General features: G+C 51.6%; 1 protein-coding gene across 1 annotated transcript; it reads left to right on the top strand.

The window, feature by feature from the left end:
- The first annotated feature begins 97 nt into the window (after nucleotides 1-97).
- Nucleotides 98-9,951, top strand: USE1 (unconventional SNARE in the ER 1). The gene is given in 9 exon segments (XM_035117026.3): nucleotides 98-272; nucleotides 4,343-4,392; nucleotides 5,143-5,221; nucleotides 5,371-5,518; nucleotides 7,405-7,435; nucleotides 8,184-8,346; nucleotides 8,467-8,475; nucleotides 8,477-8,560; nucleotides 8,562-9,951. Coding segments are annotated over 9 exon segments (777 nt in total). The 5' UTR covers nucleotides 98-149; the 3' UTR covers nucleotides 8,652-9,951.
- Nucleotides 9,952-10,479: the final 528 nt, after the last annotated feature.

Here is a 10,479-nt window from a genome sequence, read left to right as displayed (position 1 = left end):
GAGAGCCGGAAAGGAAGGAAGCGGCTACTGCGCGTGCGCGACCGAGCCGGCCGGGGAAACCATAGAGACGCCCGCTTCCCAGAGAGGACGGGCGTGATTGGCCTGACCCGGAAGCTCCCGGCGTTTTCATTTCCGGCTTCGACGCAGCGATGGCGGCCGCGGCTCCGGTGATGCCGGTTCCCCGCGCGGAGCTGAAGCTGGTCCGGCTGCTGAGCCGCTGCGAGGCGCTGGCGGCCGACCGGCGCGAGCCGGACGAGTGGCGCCTGGAGAAGGTCGGTGCGCGGCGGCCGAGGGGCGGGGACCCAGAATGCACGGCGGGGTTGCCATGGGAGCGGGGAGCCGCCCCCTTTGGATCGCTGCCTGGCAGGCAGGCATCCGGCAGGTGCAGCTTGTCCTGCAAACAGCCGCACCTGTAGGCCGCCTGCCTGCGTCGCAGGTGTCATTATTATTAATGTTTATTATTATTTGTTGTGTTATTGATCATTATTATTCATAGCTATTATGAATAATGTTTAGGGAAGCTTTTCATGTTTAATGTTGTTGTTGTTGTTTAGTCGTTTAGTCATGTCCGACTCTTTGTGACCCCATGGACCAGAGCACGCCAGGCACTCCTGTCTTGCACTGCCTCCCGCAGTTTGGTCAAACTCATGTTTGTAGCTTCGAGAACACTGTCCAACCATCTCGTCCTCTGTCGTCCCCTTCTCCTAGTGCCCTCCATCTTTCCCAACATCAGGGTCTTTTCCAGGGAGTCTTCTCTTCTCATGAGGTGGCCAAAGTATTGGAGCCTCAGCTTCAGGATCTGTCCTTCCAGTGAGCACTCAGGGGCCCATCTTCCTGAGGGGCTCATCTTCCAGCGCCATAACTTTTATATGCCTGTTGTCTTTGTCCATGGAGTTTTCTTGGCAGGGATACTGGAGTGGCTTGCCAATTCCTTCTCCAGGTGGATCACGTTTGCTCAAAACATAACTTCTCTAAGTTATTTAAGCCCCTTCGCCACGACAAGGCAGTGATCCATGAAGGGGTCATGTTTAATAGATTATTGTATTTTAATTATGCATTTGCTTAAGTGCTTATTCACTTTCATTTGTGAACCATTCCTCATAGTATTGCAAAACAAATATTCACAATAAAGGACCTGCATTTGTACGAACCCAGATGGTTTAGTGTGGCAGCACCTGAATTATGGAATCATCATCATCATCATCATCATAATGTTATTTATACCCTGCCCATCTGTCTGCCCTATTATGGAATAATACTACTACTACTACTAATAATAATAATATTGTTATTTATAGCCTACCCACCTGCCTGCGTTGCCTCAACCACTCTGTGCGGCTTCCAACATGTATAAAAAATAATAATTCACATTTTAAAGCAGGTATCCCCAAACACCCTCCAGATGTTTTGGACTACAATTCCCATCTTCCCCGACCACTGGTCCTGTTAGCTAAGGATCATGGGAGTTGTAGGCCAAAACATCTGGAGGGCCGCAGTTTGGGGGTGCCTGTTTTAAAGCTTCCCTGTACAGGGCTTGCTCCTTGCTGTCCTTCCATGTTGCAGGTGAAGACTGCTTCATACCCTCCAACATTTCTCTGATTAAAATAAGGACATCATATTCAATAAAAATAACAATACAGTAGTAATAATAACTAATATTTATTAGTTATGCCCCACCCATCTGGCTGGGTTACCCAGCCATTCTGGACAGCTTCCAACATAGATAAAAGCATAATAAAACACGAAACCTTAAAAGGCTTCCCTATCCAGGGCTGCCTTCAGATGTCTTCTAAAGGTTACTCCTTGACATCTGACGCCAGGCAGGCAACTTCAATGTGCCTGATTCAAATATTCCTGTTTAGGCAGGTCTTCCCAGATGCTTAGAAAATGAGGTAATTGTAATCTGTTTTAGCATTTTAATTTTCTGTGTTCTTAAGTAGGGTTTGTTTCTCAGTTTTGTAAACTGCTTTGAGGGGTGTTGGTTTTTGTTTTTGTTTGCAATGAAGTGGTGTATGCATTTTATTAAATCAGATTTTGTTTTTGTTTTTTAATATGCAATTTCATATACTCTCATGATTATAAGAATTTAAAAATAACAATTATACTTTCACTTGTTAAAAGAATTAAAAAATATTTCCTATATTATAAACAACTTCAAATCCAATAAGTCTGGAGTGAAGATCACTTAAATGGCTCAATGTAAATTTACAAGAAGATGTGCATTATTTATAAACAGTCTTTGCTATTACTATCAGCAGTTGTGTTTTGTTACTTACTAATTGTTATGCTGCCCTGTTGCTCAAAGAAGTTCATGGAGCAGCTTAGCAATGAGTATTTTTTAAAGAAAAAATTAAGTACAAATTAAAACGTAAAGGCACAAGATTAAAGGCAACAGAAATGCCACAACGCAGATTTAAAAGCAGAGTTTGCATAAAAGACCCTGGGACAGCTCCCCACACTTTGGTTTCCAATGGGTGGTGATGTTTGAAACAGTTGTGACTGTTTGCACTGGCCCAGGCTCACCCAGCGTGGTCCCATGGTTGATGCTGCTCGAAAGGGTCCTTTTTTGTTTATTTGCTACTAATGTTATTATTAATCATCTTCCACACACACATCTCAAGGCGATGTACAAAATGCAAAATCAGTAGACAAATAGCTTCAGCAACAGATAAATTTCATGCCAAAAATATCAGCAGGTACATTTAAGAAAAATTCAAAACCGATATCCCTTGGCAGAGAACCTTCTCACCCAGCTGGGAAAACTTGTGTCTTCTGTCGTTTCTCAGCAGGTACATTAAACAATTGGCTCTGCCCCCTTAACCACCATTTCCCACGTGGCTCCAGGTGATTTTTTGAAGTTCTTATTCAAAAGGAAAGCAGGCCCTCCCTGCAGACCTCAATTCCTCCCATTCCTGCATTAGATCCCACATTCCAGCTACCAGTCTTGGCCTTACGTCCATGTAACAGATGCAGGAAATCTGAAAACGCACAAGAAAATATCCGAGGTCGTATTGTAGCAAAAATGGAGAGGTGGTTTTAAATGCACCCACCCACGGAATGCCATCGAAAGAGTCCTTTTTAAGCTGGGGGCGGGGAGGAGGTTTGGTGGCGCCCCTAACCACGAGGTTGTAATATTAGAAGATTTTTGAAGCGTTGGCAACCTTCCAACCATGCAAGGCGACCTCATGGAATGTCCTGCCACCCGCCACCCGGTCACCACTGGGTGTCGCCCTCGGCCTAAGGGGACTCCGTTCTAGCTTTGCCTTGAGAGGACCTTGACAGAGCGAGCTTCTCTCTCTCCCCCCCCCCATTGCTATCAAGCTGCCACGTCATGTGTCCATTCAGAGCCAGAGGGTTGTTGTGCCCTCGCGGTCTCCCTCCACCGTTGGAGGCAGGGAACGTCTCTTAAGTCATCATGCTCTGCTAGGAATCACCAGCGGGGAGCGGGGCTGCTGCTGCTACAGTCAAGCCCTGCTTCCAGGTGTCAAAAGAAATCACACCATTATCACAATTAAATTTTTAAATTCCGAATCTTTTTTAATAAAAAAATAGTTACTAAATTTCCATTTTATATTATTAAAATGCAATAACATTTTCCCATGATATTGATTCAATTGAAATGTCAAGCTCCTTCCCTTCCCCAACCCATGGTTACCTGAATTATGTTTTTAATCTTTTAGCATTTGTACATTTCCCTCCTTACTTCTCTGCACCCTCATATATCAAAAGGATAGCCAGTATGTATAAAGAGGTATACAGTGGTGCCTCGCAAGACGGATTTAATTCGTTCCACGAGTCAATTCGTTTTGCGAAAAATTGCTCTTGTGAATGGCGGTTTCCCATAGGAATGCATTGAAATTTCTTTTTTTGCCCATAGGAACGCATTAATTAAATTTCAATGCATTCCTATGGGAAACCTTGATTCGCAAGACGAATTTTTCGCAAAACACTCCAAGCCCTCAGGGCAGGGCACAACCTTAAAGTATAAAATTAAAAACACAGCTTATGTCAGCTTCTGACGAAGACCCACCAATGGGAGGGAGTTCAACTGCCAAGGGATGCAAAATCACACCTGGTTTGGGGGCTGGCGATTCCCCTCTCTGCCCAAGGAGTTGGGGAAACGTTGAATAAAGTGTTGGTCGTCTTTATGTCCTTGCCGCAGCCCTGCAGCGGCCGGGTTAAGGCTGTGAAGAAGTGCAGCAACGAAAAGCCCCTTTCAAATGCCCTAAATAGGTTACTTGGCAGGTTTCTGTGGCATGTCCAAACCGAATGCCTGTCTGGGCTGCTCCTTAGCTTCTGGCCCAATGTTGCTCACACCAGTTCCCTCTCGTTTCTTTCCCAGTACGTCTCTGCCCTGGAGGAGATGCTCCTTGACCTCAAGAAACACTCCAGGTGAGTTCCTTTCCCTAGTGGGATCTGCAGAGGTCTGAGAATCATAGAATTCTGCAAGGCAGAAATCTCAACAAAAGCTTAAACACCTCCAAGAAAGGAGAGTCTGCCACCTTCTGAGGGAGTCCGTTCTCCTTCCGAACAGCTCTTGCCTTCAGAAAGTTCATCCTGGCGCTTAGTTGGAATCTCCTTTCTTAGAACTTGAAGGCCTGGGTTCGAGACGCAGCCCTTCAGATATTTGAAGATGGCTCTCCTGTCTCCTCCCAGTCTCTTCTCCGGGCTAAACACTTCCAACTTCTTTAACCGTTCCTCGTAAGGCTTGGGTCCCCAGACCCTTGATCGTCTTGGTCGCCCTCCTTCGAATGCCCTCCAGCTTGTCAATACTCTCTGGAGGTACCCAGAACTGAACTCGGGACTCCAGGTGGGGTCTGTCCAAGGCAGAATAGCCCCTTGATCTGGACATTAGACTTCTCTTGATGCAGCTTATAACAGCACTCTTTTTTTTCCTGCTGCTGCATCACACAGTTGACCTCAAGGGCCTTCTCCAGACTCTTAGCAAAACAGATGTAGGAACAGAGGAAACTGCTTCCTGCCAAGTCAGACTATTGGCTAACCTAGCTCAGTATTGTCTGCACTGACTGGCAGGTGCTCTCCAGGGTTTCAGGCATGGGGAGACCCGGGATGCCAGAGACCAGGCAGTCCACCGTTCTGATCCAGCCGCTTTCCTTAACGTCCTGATGTTTCCCCTTTCAGCAAACCTGCTCCCGAGGTGCTGAACGAATATTCCCGCAAGGTGGATTTCCTGAAGGGGCTGCTGGAAGCAGACAAGCTGGTAAGGCCTTGTGTGTAGAGGGGGGAGAGGTCCTTCTCGACGTCCTCCGAGGTGGTCCTTCTCCCCGATAGCAGATGGCCAGGTGGGCTGCATCGTCGCAAGCCCTTTTCTCTCTCCCGGTCTCTCTCTCTCTCTCTTTTCCTCCGCAGTCGTCGTCTTCCGAAAAGGCCCTGGCCAACCAGTTCCTGGCCCCCGGGAGAACCCCCACCACCACTAAGGAGAGGACGCCGGCCACCAAGACAGTGCACCTGCAGACCAAGGCCCGCTACACGGGCGAGATGAGGAACGAGCTGCTTGGTACAGTTATGTCTCTCCGGCCGAGGCTGGCGCCGGCGGCTCCTCTCACCACTTCCCCCTGGGGGGGTCGCTTGGGCTCGCTGCTTTCTTCACCTTGGCTCTGGCTCTCTGTGTGTGCACCTGTTTCCGTGTGGGGACTCCCCTGATGGCATCTTCTGTCTTTAGGGACAGGCCACGTTCCAGGCAGGGCGATCCTTTTGAGCCGCAGGGCCACATTCCTTTCCGGGAACCAGGGTTAGCTACGTAAGCTGGGTGCCAAATGGCTCCTAAAACCGAGGTTGCAGCCGCTAAAACAGATACAGTCGTACCTTGGTTGTCGAACTTCATCTGTTCCAGGAGTCAAAGCGGTTTGAAAACCAAGGCGCGGCTTCCAATCGGCCGCAGGAGCTCCCTGCGCTCAATCAGAAGCTGCATCAGACATTGGGCTTCCGAAAAATGTTTGCAGACCGGAACGCTCACTTCCGGGTTTGCAGTGTCTGTCAGCCAAAACGTCCGACTTGCGAGGCGCTCGGGATCCAAGGTACGACTGTATCTGGTTGCCATTTTGGGGCAAGTCTTACTTTGCAAAGGATGGACTGACTGTGGTCGATTCTCAGTTAAATTCGGAGGACAACCTTGAGCCGGATTAAGAGCTTTGAGAACTTGGAAGAAGGAAAGTCACTTGATTCAGGGACAGTCCACCAATATATCGGTCAATTCTGACCTCTTTTTCTTACTGGGGACACGGACCATTCATGACGTAAGAATATTTTTCCCCAATGGAGAGCAGGGGGAAGCGAAGACAAGCGACAACAATTTCGCTTTAACGTCATTCGCTGCTCCTCAGGCTGCACGGAAAAAGCATTTTGGTTCCTGAAAGTCATTCTGATTGTGCAGATAAAACAGAACTGATAAAATTCTACAGGATGTGGTCTTAAGTGTGTGAAAACAGTCCAGATCCAAAGATCTCCTGGTGGTGGAGACGTCAGGAGGCATCCAGGCACCTGGGCATCTTCGCTTGGTCACAAGTGGCCAGTAGCCAGCTGCAAAATGCGCCTGGCGCCTGGCTAATTTCAAACCCACGCCTCAGTCTTACCTTCATAATATTAGGCAGGTTTCCACACCTATCCACGCTACCTGAGCTCTAGGAAACATTTTCAGCCATGCCAAAAAAGGCAGCTGCAGAGCTGAGCCAGTGAGAGGTGTGGCCTGGGGAGTGTTGCAGGGGCTGGGTAGAGATGTTCAGATGGCCACATGGAGCCTGACATTCCCTGTTCCTGGGCAAACATAGTTCCTCCAAAAGCCCCAATACCTCCGGCTCCAATTCCCCGCTATCACTGAACGCTCTCTCTCTTCCTCCCTATCTTTCTGCTTCACCAGGACCCCTCACGGCAGCCTGGTAAGTGTCTGCTCAGATCCATGCGTACAAAAGCGCTTCAGAAGGCGCCTTTGTGTCTTTTTGAGGAATTAACTTTGCCCGGTTGTTTTCGGGAGATCCGTTTTTATTTCCAATGGAACTGCTTTCTCCTCTTCTTCGAGTTCGTTTGGGGCGATTCTGTTGCTCGTCGAACCGGTTTTCACAGGGTGGGAGAATTGTAGTTGGAAGGGCCTCAATTCAGTCATGTCTGTTGATTTCAATGGGTCTCCTCTGAGTAGGACCCTGTATCATCCCATCCTTTGGGCGCTCGCTGTTTCTGGCCGTCTGCCAGCTCTTGGGGGGTCTCTGTCGCCCCTTCCCCTGCCTGCCTGCCATTACATTTGGGGCGCTGTGCCTCGACCCTTCCCTCTTTACCCCTGCCCCCCTCAGTCCGCCTGCAGGTCGCCTTCTGCTGGCCTCTGGCCTTTTCTTTGCACCTCTCCCCCAGCTGATGAACACAGACAAAACCTTTTCCTCCTTCCTTCCCCAGATCTGGAGGAGACGAGCCTGAGAAAACGCACGTGAGTGTCACAAGGGACTTTTGCTCTGGGGCAGCGTGACTCAGCAGGTGTCCTTTGTTCTATTTGGGGAGGCCGGGTTTTGATGGGGGGCAGGAAGGGGAGGGCGGGGCTATCCTGGCTTGCTCTGCCAGGAACACAACGTGTGTACCAGCCCGGGGGAGGGGGGGGAGATAGGCAGTTGCACAATGTGGGCCTTGGGCTGGAAGAAGGGTCTTCTATCCTTTGAACTGGGAGGTATGAGAAGTTCCACAAAAAGCTCAACAACTTTGGCTTCCTAAAAAAAGCTCAACCGCTTAGGTCCACCCAACAACAATGGGTAGATCAAATCACTTCCAGTTTTTTAATACTGTGAGCAGATCGCAGTCTATTGGGAGTTGGACGCCCCTGTACTATATAATAAAAAGGTAAGAATGTTGTCATGCTGCTGTTCACTTGGTCACAGGCAGGTGGTGCTGTGCAGTACAGCTTGAAGAAGAGAGCTGGTGGGCGGGTGGTCCAGGCAAGCGGGGGGGGGGGGGATCCAGAGCAGACTGCAGCAGCTCCCCCCGATCCACTGGCTCCTTGAGGCCTGCCAGCCCCGGGGCCCCTGTCTTCTGGGATTGTTGGGGGGAGGAGTAGGTGTGCCTGGCGAGCGAAGTGACCAGTGGCACAGCCCCTAGTGCAAATGTAAGGAGGGCGCTCTCTCGCTCTCTCTCTCTCTCTCCTCTCTCTCTCTCTCTCTCTCTCTCTCTCTCTTGATACACCCCAGGGGCCCCCTCCCGGATGAAAAGCAGTCGGCCGCCGAGCTGGACGCCGTCCTGCAACACCACCACAGCATCCAGGAGAAGCTGGCCGAGGAGATGTTGCACCTGGCGCGCAACCTCAAGAACACACCCTGGTGGGCGCAGAACGTGATCAAGCAAGACAACCAGGTGAGGCGGGTACTCAAGAGATGGGGTGGGGGGGAGAGAATGGCTTGTGAATACCCTTGCCTGCCCCCCGCCACCCCCTAGTTGCACAGGTTGTAACTCCGTATCCGCACCCCCTTTCAGACTCTGTCCCCACTCGCTCAAGCTGGCCGACCACAACTTCGAGAAGCTGAAGGACGAGTCCGACCGCCTGGAGCAGCATGCCAAGAAGTCCGTCAAACTGGCTCCTCTGGCTGATGCTCATCGTCGTCTGCTTCATCTTCATCAGTATGATCCTCTTCATCCGCATCTTCCCCAAGCTCAGGTGATTCCGGAGCCGCGGGCGGCAACCTGGCCACACCTCAGTTCACCGTTGCCCACAAAGTCCAAGGCCCCCCGGCACTTCTCTGGCGGAGTCTCTGAAGACACTCGCTGGAAGGGAGCTCCTGGCGCTTCTCTGAAAGAGTCTCTGAAGACACTGGCCGGAAGGGAGCTCCGTTCCTGCTGGAACATGACTCATTTTGACCGCTTTGGGAGGAACGGCCTGCCTGCTTATATGGTTGACAAAGGGGAGGCTCCTTCAGCTCCTAAGCTGGGCCTGAGCAGGGAGCGCAGCCAGGGGTTCAAGCCGTGGGCGTTTGGGACCTGGGGGTGGACTGGGCATGGTTTTCTCAGGCAGAGGCGGAGTTGCCAGACCAGGGGGATAATCCGACAGAAACGGCTCACCTTCCTTCTTCCTCCTGACTGCTTGCAGGGAGCTGAGTCTCTGGATGAGGCTAAACATTCTGTCATCGTGTAAGGCACCCCGTATCTCCCCCCCCCAAAAAGTGCACCTTCACTGCTTAGCTGCCATTTGGGGATGGCCTGGAAGGAGGGATCTGAGGCCGTTGGGGTTTCGTTTGTCTCTGAGGTCCTGCCGCCCGTAGAGGAATAACCAAGACTCTGGAGGTGGGGGGATTCTTGGCTGACAAGTTGGGGCAGGTTTTTTTTTGGGGGGGGGGAAATCACCTATCCTGTTCTTCTCCCCAAAAAGCCCTAAGTCCTAAACATTCCAGTATAAGGACTCCGCCACCTTTCGCTCTTCTTTCTCCCTTCCAGCCAAAAAGGAAAATACAACTTGGCCTTGGGTGGAGGTGTGTGTGTGTGTGTGTGTGTGTGTGTGTGTGTGTGTGTGTGTGTGTGTCAGTGTGTCAGCCACAGTTCTTACATCTGGGGTTAGACTGGATCTGCCACAGCGGCAGCAGGGGGAACGAGGGGAAGAGGGCTTTGGGGCGGCTGCCGGAGGCACCTCCCTGTTTTGAGAGCAAAGGCGTCCCCACCTCACAACGGCGGTGAATCACCTGCAGAAAGAGGCACCGCTCCCCAGTGGGGGCCTCGCCCTGCCGCTTGCCAAGCGCACACAGTCAGCTTGGCAGCTGAGCCAAGAGAGGCACAGTCCCCCCAGGGGGGAGAGGCTCTGTGTCGCCCCCACCTCCACGTGCTGCTGCTGCTCCCCTGTGCCGGAGCGATGAGCCTCTGCTTGCCCCCCGCCGCACGGAAAATGTGCCTCGGCCTGCCGGCGAGGGAGCCAAATGATGCATTGCCAGCCAGCCTGCCTGCCGCCACTCACACATTAAAAACAAAACCCGACTCGCTGCCACGGTGTGATTCTTTTGTGCGTGCGGCCTGGGCGGTTTGGGGGCAGCGGCGAGTCACCTGCAGCCCTCTTTGACGTGGGACTTTGCGCTCAGCGGTGGAGAGTTAAACTGCGGAACTCCCCTCCGTGGGAGGCAGCTTAACCGGAGACGCCTTGGCGCCTTCTGCCTGCCAAGCAGGTGTCCTGCCCATGGAGGGACAGCTTGAGACGCCTCTGCCACAACAGGAGCCTTTGGAGCTTCCTGCTCCGGACGAGGGACACTTCTGGGAAGCCCTTAATTTTCTTCACACCTAAGGTGGCAGGATCCTCATCCTGCCGGCGCTTTCCCCGCCTGGAAGGAAGCGGGAAGGGAGGGTGCGATGATGCAGAAGCCGTCTTGGTGTTCCCAGGCTCGCAGGAACCAGAGAGGGGTCAGCTTCCCAAGCTCTTGGTGCCAACGGCTGGTGACAGAGGAGGATATCCTCTGCCGGGGGAACTTTCCAGGCCATGGGTCCTGGCGGGCTGGGGCAGGGGTGGGGAGA

The sequence above is a fragment of the Zootoca vivipara genome, chromosome 6 (assembly GCF_965207765.1).
Source record: "Zootoca vivipara chromosome 6, rZooViv2.hap1.1, whole genome shotgun sequence".
Classification (NCBI taxonomy): domain Eukaryota; kingdom Metazoa; phylum Chordata; class Lepidosauria; order Squamata; family Lacertidae; genus Zootoca; species Zootoca vivipara.
The sequence above is the reverse complement of the archived record's forward strand: the minus strand, read 5'-3'. Positions and strand labels throughout refer to the sequence as shown.